General features: G+C 45.5%; 1 protein-coding gene across 1 annotated transcript in view; it reads left to right on the forward strand.

Moving 5' to 3' along the window:
- necab2 (N-terminal EF-hand calcium binding protein 2) overlaps positions 1–22,013 on the forward strand; it is a 150,241-nt gene that overhangs the window by 25,482 nt on the left and 102,746 nt on the right. The window contains exon 3 of the mRNA XM_060837520.1: positions 19,270–19,378. Coding sequence (XP_060693503.1) covers positions 19,270–19,378 — 109 coding nt within the window. The remainder of the gene's footprint in view (positions 1–19,269; positions 19,379–22,013) is intronic.

Consider the following 22,013-nt stretch of genomic DNA (forward strand, 5'->3'; position numbering starts at 1 on the left):
TATTGAATTCAAATTCCACCATCTGCTGTGGCAGGATTTTAACCCAAGTCCCCAGAGCGTTAGCTGAGTTTCTGGATTAGTCGTCTAGTGATAATACCACTAAGGCCATTGCCTCCACCTGTTATCCCCAATAAAGATAATTAACTGGCACACTCTTCTACTCTGATCTCCGGCACCTGCAGTCCTCACTTCCTCCTTGCTGATTGTAACCTTACTGTGAAGCCTCTTCCAAGGATGCTGGCTCTCCTGTTCCTCGGATGCTGCCTGACCGGCTGTACTTTTCCAGCACTATGCTCATCGACTCTGATCTCCAGCATCTGCAGTCCTCATTTTCTCTCAATCAAGTGCAAGTATTGCACCCATCTCAGAGAGTCATTTGATAATCTTTATACCATTAACAGCCTCAAAGTACAAACCAGAGGCAGATAATGTGCAATCACAGGTGTCACACTGAGACTCAGTGAGCAGAGGATAAAATGAATAATTCTATGCACTTAGGTTTAGATTTATACAGCACTAAAATTAAACTGTTCACTCTGTGTTTTCTTTGGGCTAGATTCTGGGTTGCACTTCAATTCAAAAAGTCATCTTGTGCTTAAAATGATTGGAAACCGCTGGTCTAGACTAAACTAAGATGTCAGATTAATCAAATATGGCACATATTCCTTTTGTTATAATCCTGGGGTATAGAGTTGATTCTGCTCATTAATTTAATTGACAAGAGTTTTATGTGGAAGGCATTGATAAAGTAGGAGGAGAAAGTGAGGACTGCAGATGCTGGAGATCAGAGCTGAAAATGTGTTGCTGGAAAAGCGCAGCAGGTCAGGCAGCATCCGAGGAACAGGAGAATCGACTTTTCAGGCATAAGGCTTATGCCCGAAACATCGATTCTCCTGTTCCTTGGATGCTGCCTGACCTGCTGCACTTTTCCAGCAACACATTTTCAGCATTGATAAAATACCATATTACGTAGTACACCATTAATCCAGAGACACAGATAATGTTCTGAGCATCAGTGTTTGAATCCTGCCATGATAGATGGTGGAATTTGAATTCAATTTAAAAATTCAAGAATTTAAGAGTCTAATGACCATGAATCCATTGTTGATTGTCTTAAAAATAACATTTGGTTCACTAATGTCCTTTAGGGAAGGAAACTGCCAACCTTTCCTGGTCTGACCTACATGTGACTCCAGACCCACAACAATGTGGTTGACTCTTAACTGCCCTCAGAGCAATTAGGGATGGGCAATAAATACTGGCCTAGCCAATGACGCCCTTGTCCCATGAATGAAAAGATAACATAAGGAAAAGGGGGTAACATATAGACCTGGATAGTGGATTGGTTTGCTAATAGGAAGTAGAGAAGTAGGATAATTTTGGTATAAGAAGCTAGAACTAGTTGAATGTCACAGGGGTCAGTGCTACATGCAGAAATATTTACAATCTACATCAATAATTTGAGTCATGGTTGTCTGTATGTAGATGTCTGTATGGTTGCTAACTATACCAAAGGCAAATGAACAAGTAAGTTGTGAGAATACACAATGAGTCCAGAGAACAATATAGACAGATTAAGTGAGTAGACACACTTTTGGAAGAGAGAAACTAACATGGGAAAATGTGAATTTGCCAACTTTGGCAGGAAGAATAGATAAGCAGTGTGCTAGCTAAATGGTGGGATTGCAAAATCCTGAGGGTTTGGGTGTTAGTCAGCCGCTTCAGCAAATAATTAGCAAGGCAAATTGAATGTGGTTGCCTATTGCAAGGGGAATGGAACATAAAAGGAGGGACATTTTACTGTAGCTGTACTGTGTGTTGATTAAACCACCTCCAGTGTGTTGTGTACTGCTTAAGACTTGCATAGAAACAATAACATTGCAACAGAAACAGTTCAGAAAAGGTTTCAATTAATTCTGGGACTGAAGAGCTTGTCTTCTGGGGAATTGTTGGACAGGTTGGGTTTGTTGGCTCATATCCCTCTACAACCCCCCGTTCATGTAGCCATCCAGATGCCTTTTAACTGTTGTCATTGTTCTAGCCTTCACCACTTCCTCTGGCACCACCCTCTACATGAAAATGTTGCCCCTTCCCCTTTTAAATCTTTCCTCTCTCACCTTAAATCCTTGCCCTCTAGTCCAAACTCACCTTTGGACTCACCTACCCTGGGGAAAAGGCCTTGTCTTTTTACCCTATCTATGACCCTCATGATTTTATAAACCCCTATAAGGTAACCCGTCAGCCTCTGACCCTCCAGGGAAAAAAAAACCCAGTCCATCCAGCCTCTCCCTGTGGCTCAAACCCTCCAACTCTGGCAACATCCGTGTAAATCATTTCATGTTTCCTATAACAGGCACATCGGAGTGGAAAGCAGTCTTCCAAAAGTGGCCTAATCAATATCCTATAAGGCAAGTGTACCAAACGCTCATGCCCGAAACGTCGATTCTCCTGCTCCTTGGATGCTGCCTGACCTGCTGCACTTTTCCACAACACATTTTAGCTCTGTGGGTAACACTGCTGCCTCATAGCCCCAGGCACCAAGGTTCGATTCCAGCCTCAGGCGACTGTGTGGCGTTTGCACATTCTCCCCATGTCTGCATGGGTTTTCTTCCACAATCTAAAGATGTGCAGGTTAGGTGGATTGGCTATGTTCAATTGCCCATAATGTTAGATTAGATTAGATTAGATTACTTACAGTGTGGAAACAGGCCCTTCGGCCCAACAAGTCCACACCGACCCGCCGAAGCGCAACCCACCCATACCCCTACATTTACCCCTTACCTAACATTACGGGCAATTTAGCATGGCCAATTCACCTGACCCGCACATCTTTGGACTGTGGGAGGAAACCAGAGCACCCGGAGGAATCCCACGCAGACACGGGGAGAACGTGCAAACTCCATACAGTCAGTCGCCTGAGTCGGGAATTGAACCCGGGTCTCTGGCGCTGTGAGGCAGCAGTGCTAACCACTGTGCCACCGTGCCGCCCACATTGGTTAGGTGCATTGGTCAGGGGTAAATGTAGGGTAGGGGAATGGGTCTGGGTGGGTTACTTTTCAGAGGGTTGGGGTGGACTTATTGGGCCGAAGGGCCTGTTTCCATACTGTAGGGAATCTAATCTTAAAAAAAACTATGAGCCTACACTCCAAGGTCTCTTTATTTGGCAACATTGCCCAGGACCCTACCATTAACTGTATAAATCCTGCCCTCATTTGCCTGACCAAAATGCACATCCCACATTTATCTGAACTAAACTCCATTTGCCAATCCTCAGCCCATTGTTTAAGCTCTGACAATCAGTTAAGCCCCTGCCAGGTACAATCCTTTATATCTTGATAGGTGAAGCTTATACTGTGACGGCAGTTAACCCTTTAGGTTACTATCTTACATGTAAGGAACGAGGTGGATTACAATGGTCTACAGCCATTAAAGAAGGCAGCTCCCACCACCTTCTCAAGGGAAACGAGGAACAGACAACAAATGCTGTCTGAGTCAGCATTGCTGACATCCTATAAATTAATTAATTTTAAAAAAAGATTAATCCTGAGCTGGATGGACAATAGTTTCTGTGAGACAAAAACAAAAACTAAAACTCTGCAAAAGGGTCACTGGACCTGAAGCTTTGACTCTTGTTTCTCTCTCCACACATGCTGCCAGACCTGCTGAGTTTTCCCAGCAATTTCTGTTCTTGTTTCAGATTTCCAGCATTCGCAATCCCTTCAAATTGCAATTCTTTAATGTTTTGTGAGAGGTTGGTTGAGTTGAATGAGTTCACATGTATTTCACTATCACTAGAGGGTGAAGCAATAAGAATTGGATTAGAGATGTCTGTGGTTGCCAAATATCCAGGAATAGCAAAAATAGCAGGAGGAGTTCATGAAGTTGGATTATAAGAGTCAGAGGCCCAGCAATTGACACACTTACCTGACCAGTTCTGTCATGAGATAGAGAGAACAAAGAACAAAGAAAATTTACAGCCCAGGAACAGGCCCTCCAAGCCTGAGCTGATCCAATCCACTGTCTAAGCCTATTGCTCAATTTCTAAGCATCTGTATCCCTCTGCTCCCCACCTACTCATGCAACTGTCCAGATGCACCTTAAATGAATCTACCATTCCTGCCTCTACTACCTCTGCTGGCAACGAGTTCTAGGCACCTACCACCCTCTGTGTGAAGTACTTGCCGCATGTATCCCTCTTAAACCTTTCTCCTCTCACATGTGACCTCTCGTTATTGAATCCCACACCCTGGGAAAAAGCTTATCTCTAGCCACCCTGTCTATACCCTTCATGATTTTGTAGACTTCAATCAGGTCCCCCCTCAATCTCCTTTTTTCTACTGAAAACAATCCTACTCAACCTTTCTTTCATAGCTAGCACCTACCATACCATGCATAACCTTGTTGGATAGGTCATCAGCAAGAGCTTTTTTTATGCAGATGAAATCATAGAATCACTGCAGTGTAGAAGCAGGCCATTTGGCCCATTGACTCCTCACCAACCCTCTAAAGAGCATTCCATCCAGACCAACCCCCAGCCCGCCCCTGTAACCCTGTATTACCCTGGCTGCTTCACGTAGCCTGCACATCCCAAGACACTATGGGGCAACTGAGCATGGCCAATCCACCTAATCTGCACATCTTTGGATTGTGGGAGGAAACCAGAGCACCCAGAGGAAACCCACGCAGATGGGGAGTGAATGTGCAAACTCCACACAGACAGTCATCCAAGGCTGGATTCAATCCCAGATTTCTAGCGCAATGAGGCAGCAGTGCTAACCATTGATGTGTACGAATTAGATGGTATTTCTCACTGTTTCTATCATTCCCTCTAGATACAACACTTGTAGCAGATTCTCCTTCAAAAAGGAGTTTTAATGAGTATTTCAGTTGTCAGGAAACTGCCTGAGGGAAATGTATCTGGATGAAAATATGTAGTAATCTGAATGGAGAGTAGAGTTGATGGAATTATTATGGAATTCTGACCGATGCCTGTCACTTTCAATGATGAAAGAAAGGAAGACCTATGTTTATGTAACACCTTTCACGATCACGGGATCACACTATGAACTCCTTTTGAATTGTATTCCATTTGCAGTTTTGGAAACACTTTGCCAATTTGCACAGAACTAGCTGCAATAAGCAAAAACGTGATGTGAATCAGATTATCTGTTGCTGTCGATTGTGGACAGGTGGAGAAATATTGATGGGAACCCACTAGTGATTTTTCAAGACAGTGGAGTGGGAGAGAGATGCAGGGCTTTGATTTGGTATCTCCTCTGAAAGATGGCACCTCTGACAGTACAGCACTCCATCAGCACCACACTGGAGTGTTAGCCTAGCTTTCTGTTGTCAACACTGTACAGTGGAATTCAAATCTAGAACTGGCTAATTCAGACCCAAAGATGTTACTAACTGAATGATAGCTTAGTTCCTGGTGCAATACTAAAACAATGGATGGAATGGAGAAAAGTCAGTAAAATGTTGGGATACATAGACAGAATATGTTGTATGGGGTAAGTGAAAGTGAGCACTGCAGATGCTGGAGATTAGAGTCAAGATTAGAGTGGTGCTAGAAAAACTCAGCAGGTCAGGCAGCATCCGAGGAGCAGGAAAATCGACGTTTCGGGCAGGACCCCTTCATCAGGAATGAGGCTGGAAGCCTCGGGGGTGGAGAGATAAATGGGAGGAGGTGGGACTAGAGAGAAGGTAGCTGGGAGTGCAGAAGATGAATGAAGGGAGGGGTAAAGGTAATGGGTTGGAGAGGAGAATGGAGTGGATAGGTGGGAAGGAAGATGGACAGATGGGACAAGTCATGAGGATGGTGCTGAGTTGGAACCCCACTGCCCAGTGGCCCAACATTTCAACTCCCCCTCCCACTCTTCCCAGGACATGCAGGTCCTTGGCCTCCTCCACCACCATTCCCTCACCAACCGACGCCTGGAGGAAGAACACCTCATCTTCCGCCTTGGAACCCTTCAGCCCCAGGGCATCAATGTGGACTTTACAAGTTTCCTCATTTCCCCTCCCCCACCTTACCCCAGTTCCAAACTTCCAGCTCAGCACCCTCCTCATGACCTGTCCCACCTGTCAATCTTCCTTCCCACCTATCCGCGCCACCCTCCTCTATGACCTATCACCTTCATCCCTACCTCCATCCACCTATTTGCGTTCCCAGCTACCTTCTCCCCAGCCCCACCCCCTCCCATTAATTTCTCCACCCACAAGGCTCCCAGCCTCATTCCAGATGAAGGGCTCTTGCCCGAAATGTCAATTTTCCTGCTCCTCGGATGCTGCCTGACCTGCTGTGCATTTTCAGCACCACTCTAGTCTTGTTGTATGGGGTAGTCAAGAGATTATGGGGTTAACAGACAATATAAGATGCCGTCCACCCATCAGGGAAACAAAACTTTTCCTAGGATGAAGCAATCAGTCTCTAGAATGCTTTCCTAAATGCTAGGTCCATGTAGCTAGGTAATAATGTATACTTGTTCTAACATTTACCCTGTGAACTTGTAAGAAATTCCCATGCAACACAGATGGAATATAAGTAGATACTAAGTATGATATAGTAAAGCTATTGGGATTAGGTGGTTCCAGTGGACGTGCCCACAACAGATATCAATCACCTTTCCCATTCTGATCCAACATTTCCTCCCCACCACTCCATCCCCACCAATATTCACCCGTCCCCTCATACCTGTGAGACAGATATACCTGGTTCCCAGTAGTTTTGGAGGTTTCTCCATTATCAAACCTGAATCTCATCCCTTCTAAATTTGAGAAACCTCTGGACACAGGTAAACCCCTCCAGAGGTCTTGGTTTAGCTGCGTACATGACTAGTGTAAGGAATCCATCCTTTAATTAGCCATATGACTCTTTGTGAATAAGGCTTGAGTATTTTGTCCAAATACAAGTTTTTTTACTGAAGACACTAATAATGACAATAACACAGTAACTTCATATAATGTGGCTTCTAGTGATCTGCAGTGATTAAGAGTGACTTACTTCAGAAATGAGCTCTCTCACATAGTACCCCATTTGTTTTTCAAAATGAGGATCCTTCCTGAAGTGATGAACGGAAAACAACTTCTGACATTCCAAAGTCCAGGAATGTAGCGGCTCATAAAGGACTGTGGTAGCAAAAAGAGGGAAATGCGTTGTTGTCTCAGACAAAATGGGACTGCAAGATTTGGGAGCTAATGGGACTGGAGAGTCAAAAGCAGAAGGGAAACCAATTATTGTCATCCATGTTTTAAGGTTCACGGGCCCCAACTAGTAAATGTTTGGATTTCAGCTGAACGAAAGGGTGTTACTGCTCAGGTCATATTGCTATCCTTCCACCTCCCTCGAGCCCTGGCCACTTCTGGATAATTTTGGAGAGGCATTCATTATAACGATCATCAATTGATACACAAAACTATCCTTTGGAAAGGCCCATTTGAAGCCCTGGAACTTACCATTTGATCCTGGGTGTACACTCTCACAGTGCCCAAGCATATTCATTGGTGTTGGCAGTGGTGCCAAGCAGCTGCTAAAGAGCCCATGCTGACCTTTGCTGTGTGGGGATATCTCAGGAAGGTTGCCATCCTGGGTACATCCTTGTGTCATGTGCCCACTTTCCTTCAAATGGCATCCACACCAATATGGCATTACAATATGGCTTCCTGGGAAGCAACTGCTAGTGACAGGATAGTTGTATCCATTAAGTGAGGGTGATCCATTGAGGTTATGGGTCGCTACTGTTAGGCTTAAAGGTCAATGAGATTCCTTTGTGCCTCTCTCCACTCAAGGGAACATGAATTTAATCCTGTCTGACTGTCTCTGCTTCCAACTGAATCATTGGCGAGTAGATCTTCTGGAAAGGGGTGGGCTTCGGTCTGCAACATACATGTTTTAAACTGCCAACTCTTGCAGGTGGTTCCTATAAGGAGCAAAAGGAGCTGTATAGACAAAAGCTGCTTAATATTCACAATTCCATACTTCTTATTGGAATCAGGCATGGTAACAATCAGGCATGTCGCTACAATATCCTGGATTTATGAGCAGGGTATTGTAGCGACAGGCATGGTCATTGGGCTCGGAAAACCCAGAATTGCTGCTGATGAACGAGCTCAGATTGAGGTTTTCTACAATGTTGCTTAAACTGCGTCGACATTGTGGCAGGAAGCTGACTTGTACACTTTTCCATCTGATGGGATGTTCAGGGAAAGTAATATTGAATAAGCAATAGTCTTTTGTACATGAATAGATCAGCTTCCATTGTGCACAAATGACATGATTCCTAGCTTGGAATTACTGTACACTCATTTCCTCTTTAACATGCGAGCCAGAGTTGAAAAGTTCAGTTTGTGAAATTGCCACACCGGGAGTGTTTGCTTAAATATTTTCAAGGGCTCTGGCCCGAAACGTCGAATTTCCTTGGATGCTGCCTGACCTGCTGTGCTTTAACCAGCAACACATTTTCAGCTTAAATATTTTCAGATTGCGTGAAGCTGGGAAAGTTTGAGTTGTTAGAACAGAAACTAGGGAGAAATGGTTAAGTGGAACTGTTTACTTGATATAGGAGTGTAGTATAGAGTGGTGTGCCTAAGGAATTCTCTCCGGCAGAAAGCATTTGTAAAAATAAAACACTTAATATTTTCAAAAAGAAGATACTCTAGGCGAAGACATTTCTCCTTGTCTCAGTCCTAAATAACCTATCCCATATCCTTAACTGTAATCCTTGGTTCTGATCTCCTCAGTCATTGGGAATATCATTTGTTCCGTGACACTGTCTAGTCTGCTTTAAATTTTAGATGTTTCTATAATATCGCCCCACCCATTCTTCCAAACTCCAAGAGAAATAGGAATCTTCTATTGTTCCTGAAAAGACACCAAGGAACTGTAATGTAGTTAATATATAAAGAAATGAAAGGATTTAAATCTTTAGAACATGGAACATAGAACATAGAATATTACAGTGCAGTACAGGCCCTTTGGCCCTCAATGTCATGCCGACCCGTGAAACCAATCTGAAGCCCATCTAACTTACACTATTCCATTTTCAGCCATATGTTTATCCAATGACCATTTAAATACCCTTAAAGTTGGCGAGTCTACTCCTGTTGCAGGCAGGACATTCCACACCCTTATTACTCGCTGAATAAAGAACCTACCTTTGACAGCTGTCCTTTATCTATCACCCCTCAATTTAAAGCTATGTCCCCTCGTGCTAGCCATCACCATCCAAGGAAAAAGGCTCTCACTGTCCACCCTATCTAATCCTCTGATTATCTTGTACGTCTCTATTAATTCACCTCTTTACCTTCTTCTCTCTAAAGGAAAACAATCTCAAGTCCCCCAGCCCTTCCTCATAAGATCTTTCCTCCATACCAGACAACATCCTGGTAAATCCACTCTACACCCTTTCCAATGCTTCCATGTCCTTCCTATAATGCAGTGACCAGAACTGTACGCAATCATCCAAGTTTGGCCGCACCAGAGTTTTGTGCAGCTGCAACATGACTTCATGGCTCCGAAACTTAATCCCTATACCAATAAAACCTAACACACTGTACACCTTCTTAACAACCCTATCAACCTGCACATGGACACTGATATTTCCCTGCTTGTCCACACTACCAAGAATCTTACCATTAGCCCAGTACTCTGTATTCCTGTTACTCCTTCCAAAGTGAATCACCTCACAATTTTCCACATTAAACTCCATTTGCGATCTCTCAGCCCAGCTCTGCAGCTTATCTATGTCCCTCTGTAACCTACAACATCCTTCGGCACTATCCACAACTCCACTGACCTTAGTGTCTTTTGCAAATTTACTAACACATCCTTCTACTCCCTCATCCAGGTCATTTATAAAAATGACAAACAACAGTGGACCCAAAATAGATCCTTGTGGTGCACCTCTAGTAACTGAACTCCAGGATGAATATTTCCCATCTACCACCACTCCCTGTCTTCTTTCAGCCAGCCAATTTCTGATCCAAACCACCAAGTCACCCTCTATCCCATGCTTCCGTATTTTGTGCAATAGCCTACCGTGGGGAACCTTATCAAACACCTTACTGAAATCCATATACACCACATCAACCGCTTTACCCTCATTCACCTGTTTGGTCACCTTCTCAAAGAACTCAATAAGGTTCGTGACGCACGATCTACCTTTCACAAAACTGTGTTGACTATTCCTAATCAAATTATTGCTTTCTAGATGATTATAAATCCTATCTCTTATAATCCTTTCCAACACTTTACACACAACCGAAGTGAGGCTCACAGGTCTATAATTGTCAGGGTTGTCTCTACTCCCCTTCTTGAACAAGGCAACAACATTTGCTATCCTCCAGTCTTCCGGCACTATTCTTGTAGACAATGGTGATGTATAGATCAAAGCCAAACGCTCTTCAATCTCCTCTGTAGCTTCCCAGAGAATCCCAGAGAATTTTCACACTTTCCAGACTTGCTAACACCTCCTCCTTGTGAACCTCAATCCCGAGTAGTCTAATAGCTTGTACTCAGTATTCTCGACAACATTGTCTTTTCCCTGTGTGAATACTGATGAAAAATATTCATTTAGTACCTTTCCTGTCTCTTCAGACTCCACACACAACTTCCCACGACTGTCCTTGACTGCCCCTTATCTTATTCTAGTCATCCTTGTATTCCTGACATACCTATAGGTAGCCTTAGGGTTTGCTTTGATATTACCTGCCAAAGGCTTTGCATAACCCCTCCTGGCTTTTCTTAGCTCTCTCTTTAGGTCTTTCCTGGCTAATCTGTAATTCTCAAGCACCCTAACTGAGCCTTCACCTCTCATCTTTATATAAGCCTCCTTCTTCCTTTTGACAAGAGATTCAATTTCTTCAGTAAACCACGGTTCCCTCGCTCGACAATTTCCTCCCTGCCTGACTGATACATACTTATCAAGTATTCAAAGTAGCTGTTCCTTGAACAAGCTCCACATTTCAATTGGGCCCGTCTCCTGCAGTTTCCTTCCCCATCCTATGCATCCTAAATCATGCCTAATCACATCATTTTATTTTGTTTATTATATTTCTATAGCTCCATTCATAAGTTCAAAACATTCAAAAGCATTTTAAAGCCTATGAAACACATAGGAAATGCATTCACTGTTATTAGCTGGGAAATGCAGCAACTAATTTCTGCACAGAACCATCTCACAGGCAGAGATAAAAGACCAACAAGGTGGCCTGTTTTGGAGGACCATTCCTGGTCTGCAGACTATGGAGTGCACTCTCACTTTTTTAATGTTTCTATGAGAGCTTTTACATTTTCCAGAGAGGCTAGGTAAGATGTCAGTTGAACATCTTCTCTGGAAGTCAGCACCTTTAATAATGCAGCACTCCCTCTATCCTGTGTTGCATTAGCTTGTGATTTTGTGCTCAGGTAAACATAGAAAATAGGGACAAGAGTTGGCCATCTAGCTTATTCAAGCCTGCTCAATACAATCTTGGCTGATCCTCTATCTCAATGCCAAATTCTGCTTTCTCCCTATATCATTTGATGCATTTTCAATCTTAAAAAGACTTGAAGTGGTGTTCTTGAACTCTTAATCTTCTAGTTCAGTGAGAGATTGATAGCTACAGAGTCACAGCTCACTTGAGACAGCATGAATCACCCTTTACGAGATATTTGACTCTGAGGCTTCATTTGGGTGAATGAGCAGCACCTTTTCCCAGTCACATCCACAGGATTGACCATGATTGACCAGCTCAGGAACAACAAATAATCTGGAGTTTAGTTGATCTAGAATGAGTTAAGAGCAATTGATTACAGCCGTGATGGTGTTATTATAGAATCCCTACAGTGTGGTAGCAGACCATGTGACTCATCAAGTCCACAGCGACAATCCAAAAAGCATCCCATCTCCTCGCCTATCCCTGTATCCATTCATTTCCCATGGCTCAGCCACCTAACCTGCACATCTTTGGACTGGGGGAGGAAACCAGAGCACACAGAAGAAGCCCACGCAGACATAGGGAGAATGTGCAAATTCCACACAGACAGTCGCCCGAGGGTGGAATCGAACCCAGGTCTCTGCCGCTGTGAGGCAGTAGTGCTAACAACTGAGTCATCCTGCTGCCCTTTCACTGAGCTTTACAGATGACATAGCAGTTTATGGGCTGTGAACAGTGTGGAGCTTGAGAAGCAGGAGAACGCAGACAGTTCCATGGTACTGAAATGCTGTGGTTAGCTCCCTGCATTTGAGGCTCAGAGAGGTTTTAGAGTAGTAATTGCTAAGAAAACCAGAGTGACTGGGGCTTAGAGGGATGTAGAGGCAGTGTCAGGCCAGTGAAGCTGACATTTGGGGCAAAAGGAAACCCATGTCACCTAGAGTCCTGGAGTCATGTCAGTGCAGCTGAGAGTCGAATATTCATTGTAAAAATCTCAGTTGCAGCGGATTTTGTGGGAAATCCCAATGTATGTCCTTGAAAGAAAACTGCTGAAGTCCATCACAAGGAAGACGGAATCATAAAGATAGACAATATGGAAACAGACCCTTTGGTCCAACTCATCCATGCCGACTAGATATCCTAAACTAATTTAGTGCCAGCATTTGGCCCATATCCCTCTAAACCCTTCCTATTCATATCCCAATCCAGATGCCTTTTAAATGCTGTAATTGTAGCAGCCTCCAGCATTTCCTCTGGCAGCTCATTCCATACACGCACCACTTTCTGCGTGAAAAAGTTTCCCCTTTGGGCAGCACGGTGGTATGTGGGCGGCACGTGGCACAGTGGTTAGCACTGCTGCCTCACAGCGCCAGAGACCCGGGTTCAGTTCCCGCCTCAGACGACTCTCTGTGTGGAGTTTGCATGTTCTCTCCGTGTCTGCGTGGTTTCCTCCAGGTGCTCCGGCTTCCTCCCACAGTCCAAAAATGTGGAGGTTAGGTGAATTGGCCATGCTAAATTGCCCGTAGTGTTAGGTGAAGGGGTAAATGTAGGAGTATGGGTCTGGGTGGTATACGCTTCGGCGTGTCGGTGCGGACTTGTTGGGCTGAAGGGCCTGTTTCCACACTGTAAGTAATCCAATCCCTTAAGTCCCTTTTAAATCTTTCCCCTCTCACCTTAAACATATGCCCTCTAGTTTTGGAATCTTCAAAGATTTTTTAAATTCATGATTGATATCTGGGTATTGCTGGTAAACTCGGGGATCAGTCTTGGTTGTACCTGCCATTTTCTGCATGGCTCATGGTGCGTTTGACCACAGTTTGCCTGTATATCCATGTTTACCTCATGTTAATTCTGGATGCTTGGGTATAAGACAGTTGTACTTTCTTTTGGTTTGTTTGGAAGTTTGGAATCTTGTGGCTTTATTCTCCTCGGGAGTAATCAGGATTTCAAATTGCTGAAAAGTTACTGGTCCACAACAGGATCAGAAATAATTTGGAGTCAACAAGTGTGGTGCCGGAAAAGCACAGCCAATCAGGCAGCATCTGAGGAGCAGGAGAGTCAATGTTTTGGGCAGAAGCTTTTCATCAGGAATGAGGGAACACATTCTTGATGAAGAGCTTATGCTCCAAACGTCAACTCTCCTGCTTCTTGGTTTCCTGCCCCACACTTTTTGACTCTGATCACCAGTATCTGCAGTCCTTTCTTTCTCCTGTAAATAATTTGGAGTCCACTTTCAACTTGGTGTTGGCAAGCACATTTTTTTGTAAGCAAAAGGTGATGTTAAAATATAATTCTTCAAATAAAATTACTGCATACACTCAATCCAGTCAATGATTTCAAACGTTACCTGAATCATAATTAATCTTCTCAAGTTCAATGTTAAAATTCAAAGCTGAGTAGGGAAATGATGTGGGCCAGGCAGCAGTTCCCCAGAGCCCTGGCTGAACTGTTAGCTAAGCTTCAAAAGGAAAATCTCATTTTGGCTGCTCTGGTTTCTTCTATCCTTCTCCATTTTCTTGAAGGTTCATTTCTGCATATGGTTCCCTCTATGAGACTTTCAGGTTGAAAGCTGGCATGCTGATCACCAGCATTTCTATTGACTAAATGCTGCAGAATTGCTTGTTTGTGTGCTTCAGATATAGGACTCTTATTGTGCCTGTTTCACCTCAACAAGTAGATGACAACCATGTTCTGGTTAATGTCTCTGGACAATGCCCTGGCCAATCAGAATCAACTTTGTCTGATTTAAAATGTAAACAGAACCTGGCAGTTAACTGTCAATCAACATTAATAGCCAAAGTTCATCATCACACAATACCAGATTACAGTCCAAGAGGTTTATTTGGAAATACAAGTTTTGGGAGCTCTGCTCCTTCATTCTGTGGTGCTTCAAAAACTTGTACTTCCAAATAAATCTGTTGGACTATAAACTGGTGTTGTGTGACTTTCAACTTTGTCTATCCCGGTCCAGCACTAGTGCCTCCACATCATCAATCTTAATGGGTGCACTCTGCATGGAAACACCTCTTCCAATTAGAGTTCACCTTCCAATCAATCAATACTGTCTTCTAGCATGGTAATGATATTGGTTTTCACCTTGAGATGTCATTCCTGCAAAATGGCTTAATAAATATAAGATGAAGAGCTTTGACTAAATGTGTCTTCTTGAGTAGTACTTAAGCTTTGTGCTACCTTATGACTCATTGTAACAAATGTTAAGATCACCCTGGAGACCAATAATGTGAAAGAACTGAACTTCCAAAACAGAACCAATGGAAAACCTGATGCTCCAGGTTTCATTTCTAGAAAGTCTTACTCTGGCAATCAAACCAAAAATTAGTCTCTGTTAAGCATGTAAATGTGAAACCACCTTGGTCTTACCAGACCATAGGGCTGTTCTGTCATTAGAGAGAGAGAGAGAGAGAGAGAGATGACTGATACTGGTTCAACCTGAGGGTTATAGTGCCTCTGGAAAGGGGAAAAATTGAGAAGGAGAGTCCTTTATGGTACACGTCAGCTAGTTCAGGAATTGAACCCTTGCTGTTGGCATCACTGCATTACCAACAGGTAAATTGCTGTTGGTTGTAAATGACCAATTAATGGTAAGACAGATTTTACAATTTACTCAACATATGTGACATAAATCTCAATTACAAGGTCCTTTCTCAAAACTCTGCCTTTCTCATGCAGAATTCCAACTCCTTTGAGGATTTAGCTTGATTCCCAGCTGACGGCAATGCACAATCAGAGCTCCCTTGGCACTGTCTTTACAAAAAAATGACACATGTCTGCAGACCCTCCTCATCTCTGCTTGCGCTGGCCTGAATGATGTAAATCTCCCAGTGTTATTTTCAAGTATCTGAAACAGTTGTAGCAACTACATATTTGCCTGTTCCTAGCTCCCTCAGAATTAGTCTCAGTCTGCCTTACTGCACCACTGGAATGACCATCTGAATTCAGTTGACTCTATATTTTCTTAGTCTAGACTAGAATGGTGCTGGAAAAGCACAGCAGTTCAGGCAGCATCTGAGGAGCAGTAAAATCGATGTTTCGGGCAAAAGCCCTTCATCAGTATTCCTGATGAAGGGCTTTTACCCGAAACACCGATTTTATTGCTCCTCGGATGCTGCCTGAACTGCTGTGCTTTTCCAGCACCATTCTAGTCTAGACTCTGGTTTCCAGCATCTGCAGTCATCGTTTTTACCTCTATATTTTCTTAGCTGGTTCAACTAGTTTCAGTTTCCTCAGAGATTTTGGTTTCCAATCCCAGTTTCTGTTTTAGTTTCCCTAGCTATGACATGGATCCATTTACTTTTATCTGATTTTTTTAACTTTGGATCGTTGGGAGGGATGATGGCAATGTCACTGGATAAGTAATCCAGAAACTCTGGCTCATGCTCTGGGGTCCAGGTTCATATCTCTCCATAGCAGCTGGTGGAATATAGACTAAATTTGTTCACAAAGTTTGAATTCAAAGCTAGTCTCAATAACAGTCACGGTAAATTGTTTTAACAATATTAATTGCTGTTAAAAATCATTCATCTGGTTCAGGAAAGGGAGTCTGACATTCTTGACTGGTGTGAGACTCCACACCCACAGCAAATGTGGTTGACTCTTAATTGTCCTTTCATAGTGGCCTAACATTCCAATCAGTTCAAGGACAGTTAGCACTGCTGCTTCACAGTGCCAGGGACCCAGGTTCAATTCCAGGCTTGGGTAACTGTCTGAAGATTACATATTTTTCCTTGTGTTTGTGTTGGTTTCCTCCCACAGTCTAAAGATGTGCAGGTTAGGTGGATTGGCCATGCTAAATTGCCTGTAGTACACAGGCGAGATGGGTTAAGCCATGGTTAAAAAAAAACACTGGGGTTACAGGGGTGGGAGGAAGTGGCTCTGGGTGAGGTGCTATTCAGAGGGTTGGTGGTGACTTGATGACCTGAATGGCCTCTTTCTGCATTGTAGGACTCTATGATTGAATAAATGCCTGTCCAGTGATGCACACATCCCATGTAAAATAAGCTTTGGAACCACAGATTCTATTAGGCAGTCTGATAACCAAGCAGAGCCGAGAGTGTGGTGCTGGAAAAGCAGAGCAGGTCAGGAAGTATCTGAGGAGCAGGAGAAGTGATGTTTCTGGCAAGAGCCCTTCATCAGGAATGAGGCTTGTGAGCTGAGAGGGTGGAGAGAGAAATGGGAGGGAGGGTCAGACTAGGGGGAAGGTAGCTGAAAGTGCGATAGGTGGATGGAGGTGGGAGTAAAGGTGATAGGTCCGAGGGAACATGGAGTGGATAGATGGGAAGGAAGATTGACAGATGAGGCAGGTCATGAGGACGGTGCTGAGCAGAAGGTTGGAACTGGGGTAAGGTAGGGGGAGGGGAAGCGAGGAAACTGGTGAAATCCACATTGATGCCCTGGGGTTGGAGGGTCCCAAGGTGGAAGATGAGGCGTTCTTCTTCCAGGCGTCAGGTGGTTAGGGTGTGGCGATGGAAGAAACCCAGGACCCTTGGCGGAGTGGGAGGGGGAGTTGAAGTGTTCGGCCACGGGGTGGTGGGGTTGGTGGGGTGTGTGGACCTGACAAGACAGTCGCAGAGGGAATAATTTTTACAGAAGGTGGATAGGGGAGGGGAGAGAAATATATCTCTGGTGGTGGGGTCCATTTATAGGTGGCGGAAATGGCGGAGGATGATGTGATGTACATGGAGGTTGGTGTGGTGGAAGGTGAAATTCCACCACAGAACACATCAGATAGCCTCATTCTTCAAAGGCTTCAATTACCCCTTCCATGTGGTCGATGATGCCTTTCAGTGCCCCTCATCCACTTTCTGCACCTCCGCCCTTGAACCTCACCCCTCCAACTGCAACAAGGACAGAACCCCCCCGGTCCTCACCATCCACCCCACCAACCTCCGGATACATCATATCGTCCTCTGCCACTTCCGCCACCTACAAATGGACCCCACTGCCAGAGATATATTTCCCTCCCCACCCCTATCTGCTTTCCATAAAGACCATTCCCTGTGCGATTCTCTTGTCAGGTCCACACCCCCCAGCAACCCAACCTTCCCTCCCAGTACCTTCCCCTGCCACCACAGGAATTGCAAAGCCTGTGCCCACATCTCCCCCCTCACCACCGTCCAAGACCCCAATGGAGCCTTCACATCCACCACAGTTTTACCTGCACTTCCACACATGTCATTTACTGTATCCATTTCTCCTGATGCAGTCTCCTCTACATTAGGGAGACAGGACACCTACTTGCAGAGCGCTTCAGGGAACATCTCCGGGACACACCTACACCAACCAATCCCACCATCCTGTGGCTGAACACTTCAACTCCCCCTGCCAGTCAGCCAAGGACATGCAGATCCTGGGCCTCCTCCACTGCCACACACTAACCACCCAACATCTGGAGGAAGAACGCCTCATCTTCTGCCTCCGGACCCTCCGATCCCATGGCATCAATGTGGATTTCACCAGTTTCTTCATTTCTCCTCCCTTCGGATTATCCCACTTCCAACCTTCCAACTCGGCACCGCCCTCATGACCTGTCCTACCTTACCATCTTCCTTCCCACCTATCTGCTCCTCCCTCTTCTCTGACCTATTACCATTACCCCCACCTCCATCTACCTTATTACACTCTCAGTTACCTTAACCCCAGCCCACTCCCCTCCCATTTCTCTCTCCACCCCCTCGGCTCACGAGCCTCATTCCTGATGAAGGGCTCTTGCCCGAAATGTTGATTGTCCTGCTCCTCGGTTGCTGCCAGACCGGCTGTGCTTTTCCAGCATCACACTCTTCGACTCTGATCTCCAGCATCTACAGTCCTCACTTTCTCCCTGATAACCAAGCAGCTTCTTTCGCACTCAAACATTCGGGGAACTCCCACAATCTATGTTCAGCAGCTATTACAGTAAATGAGACACTGTTTCTACATCACACTGACAGAGTAAATGGGCCGATGTAGTACAGTCTCTGTTAGATAATAACACCAGCTCAGAGCCTTTTCAAACTGGAGAGCTTGACATCCTGGTCGATGGGGTAGCTGACTCTTTCACTATTGACCCTTTCCTCTTGACCTTGGGGAGCCACGAGAGAGGTGAGGACAGGCAGGGGGAAAGCAGCTGGAGAATGCGGAGGCCTGACCCACTGAGAGGCCTGTGGGCCTAAACAGCAGACTGAAGCAAATCTGAAGGGCCAACTCTCATGTAAAGAGGTGGCGTGATTCTGAGAGAAATGTTCATCACTTCGGGTAGGGAGGGCAGCAAAGAATGAATAATGATTTACTGTCATTTGTACTCTACAATGAACAACACAGTAACATACGGCGAAAAACTTCAACTGTTGCCACAATCCGGCACTATCTTGCATATTTTATGAAGAAAAAAAAGATAAAGCTAAAAGATGAGGTGAGCACTGGATGATGATGCCAGGTATTGGGTTAGTGGAACAATCACTTTCCTCTGACCCAAAGACTGTGTGTCCCATAAACCAGTCAGTTGTGAAGGAGTTGCCAGAATTGATCATTAGGATTAGAGAGACAAAACAGCTGCTTGTAAATGATTGGAGAGTGTCAGCACGACATGGTGGTAATCTGGTGATACAGATTTTGTAGTGTGTGACAGAGAAAAGGATTACAGTGAATCCTGTGTTTCCTGAGAGGTGGTAAACAGTGTTCCTCAGGGATTTGTCAGAGAACCTGAACTTTTCACAGTGAATATTATTAATAACTGTTTGGGAGGGATGGATTGTTGTGTATCCATGCGACACTAATTTCAGACTGTTATCTTTTGCTGCGACATGTGTTGATTGCATGTTCCTGTCACCAATGACCCTTTTGTTCACTTGGTTTCAGATGATGGTAAGTTGTCCTTGGACGAATTTCGGGCCTTTTTCTCAGATGGAACCCTCAATGAAGAGGAACTGGAAAACCTCTTTCATACAATAGACTCCGACAACACCAAGTAAGGCAATCTCTTCCTTGTGTATCTGACTATTCCTCTTGGGTCTCTGTAAAATAAACAAAAAAAATGTGTTGCTGGAAAAGCGCAGCAGGTCAGGCAGCATCAAAGGGGCAGGAGAATCGACGTTTCGGGCATAAGCCCTTCTTCAGGAATGAGGAGGGTGTGCCAAGCAGGCTAAGATAAAAGGTAGGGAGGAGGGACTTGGGGAAGGGGCGCTGGGAATGCGATAGGTGGGAGGAGGTCAAGGTGAGGGTGATAGGCCGGAGAGGGGGTGGGAGCGGAGAGGTCGGGAAGACGATTGCAGGTCAAGAAGGCGGTGCTGAGTCCGAGGGTTGGGACTGAGATAAGGTGGGGGGAGGGGAAATGACGAAGCTGGAGAAATCTGCATTCATCCCGTGTGGTTGGAGGGTTCCTAAGCAGAAGATGAAGCGCTCTTCCTCCAGGCGTCGTGTGGCCACCGTCTGGCGATGGAGAAGGCCAAGGACCTGCATGTCCTTGGCAGAGTGGGAGGGGGAGTTAAGGTGTTCAGCCACAGGGCGGTTGGGTTGGTTGGTGCGGGTGTCCCAGAGGTGTTCTCTGAAACGCTCCGCAAGTAGGTGGCCTGTCTCCCCAATGTATAGGAGGCCACATCGGATGCAGCGGATGCAGTAAATGATGTGTGGGGAGGTGCAGGTGAATTTGTGAAGGATATGGAAGGATCCCTTGGGGCCTTGGAGGGAAGTGAGGGCGGAGGTGTGGGGGCAAGTTTTGCATTTCTTATGGTTGCAGGGGAAGGTGCCGGGAGTGGAGGTTGGGTTGGTGGGGGGTGTGGACCTGACGAGGGAGTGGTCTTTCCGGAATGCTGATAGGGGTGGGGAGGAAAATATATCCTTAGTGGTGGGGTCTGTTTGGAGGTGGCAGAAATGACAAAGGATAATACGATGTATCTGGAGGTTGGTGGGGTGGTAGGTGAGGATCAGTGGGGGTCTGTAGCGGAGGAGAAGGTGGGGTTGGCGCCAGTGTAGCTGATTATACCTCCTCCCACCCTGCCCCCTGTTAAAATGTCATTCCATATTCCCAGTTCCTCCGCCTCCGCCGCATCTGCTCCCAGGAGGACCACTTCCAATACCGAACAACCCAGATGGCCTCCTTCCTCAAAGACCGCAATTTCCCCCGAGACGTGGTTGATGATGCTATCCACCGCATCTCCTCCACTTCCCGCTCCTCCGCCCTTGAACCCCGCCCTTCCAATCGTCACCAGGACAGAACCCGACTGGTCCTCACCTACAACCCCAATAACCTCCAGATACATCGTATCATCCTTTGTCATTTCCGCCACCTCCAAACAGACCCCACCACCAGGGATATATTTCCCTCCCCACCCCATCAGTGTTCTGGAAAGACCACTCCCTCCGCGACTTCCTCGTCAGGTCCACATTCCCCACCAACCCAACCTCCACTCCCGGCACCTTCCTCTGCAACCACAAGAAATGCAAAACTTGCCCCCACACCTCCCCATGGGATCCTTCCATATCCATCACAAATTCACCTGCACCTCCACACACATCATTTACTGCATCCGCTGCACCCGATGTGGCCTCCTATACACTGGGGAGACAGGCTGCCTACTTGCGGAGCGTTTCAAAGAACACCTCTGGGACACCCGCACCAACCAACCCAACCGCCTGTGGCTGAACACTTTAACTCCCCCTCCCACTCTGCCAAGGACATGCAGGTCCTTGGCTTCCTCCATTGCCAGACCGTGTCAACATGACGCCTGGAGGAAGAGCGCCTCATCTTCGCTTAGGAACCCTCCAACCACAAGGGATGAATGCAGATTTCTCCAGCTTCATCATTTCCCCTCCCCCCACCTTTTCTCAGTCCCAACCCTTGGACTCAGCGCCACCTTCCTGACCTGCAAACTTCTTCCTGACCTCTCCGCCCCCAACCTCTCTCCGTCCTATCACCCTCACCTTAACCTCCTTCCACCTATAGCATTCCCAACGCCCCTCACCCAAGTCCCTCCTCCCTACCTTTTATCTTAGCCTGCTTGGCACACCCTCCTCATTCCTGAAGAAGGGCTTAAGCCCAAAACATCAATTCTTTGGTGCTGCCTGACCTGCTGCGCTTTTCCAGCAACACATCTTTCAGCTCTGATCTCCAGCATCTGCAGTCCTCACTTTCTTCTCTCTGTAACATGAAGACTATTCAGTCTCAGTTTCAGCCTGTGCAGGAGATAAATGTGTCACCAATCCTGCTTTTGGATAGGCTTTTTAGGAACTTCATTAAGGGCGCAAACCAATAAGGATAAGGTGGCAACATGTTTTTGAAGATCCCAAAACAGGAGGATCAAGGTTAAACTGAAATGACAGCCTCAGATTGGACTTTGTTAATGATTGGTTTTCAAGATATCCATGCCAGTGATCAATTTAGTGTAGAGCATTTGAAAGTAGAGATTGTGGATTGCCAGTTTAATGTGGACACCTCATCAGTCGACTGAGCCAATATGGCAGCAGCCTAATGCTGCTGGAAGTGACGTGAAGCACATTCAAGAAGAACTTTGAAGAGAGAAGCAGATAAATATTTAAAATAGAAAGGAAAACAATGGCAGAGTTATGGGGAAGAGCAGGGCAGTGGGAATAATCACATAGTTCTT

The sequence above is a fragment of the Hemiscyllium ocellatum genome, chromosome 17 (assembly GCF_020745735.1).
Source record: "Hemiscyllium ocellatum isolate sHemOce1 chromosome 17, sHemOce1.pat.X.cur, whole genome shotgun sequence".
Taxonomy (NCBI): Eukaryota; Metazoa; Chordata; class Chondrichthyes; order Orectolobiformes; family Hemiscylliidae; genus Hemiscyllium; species Hemiscyllium ocellatum.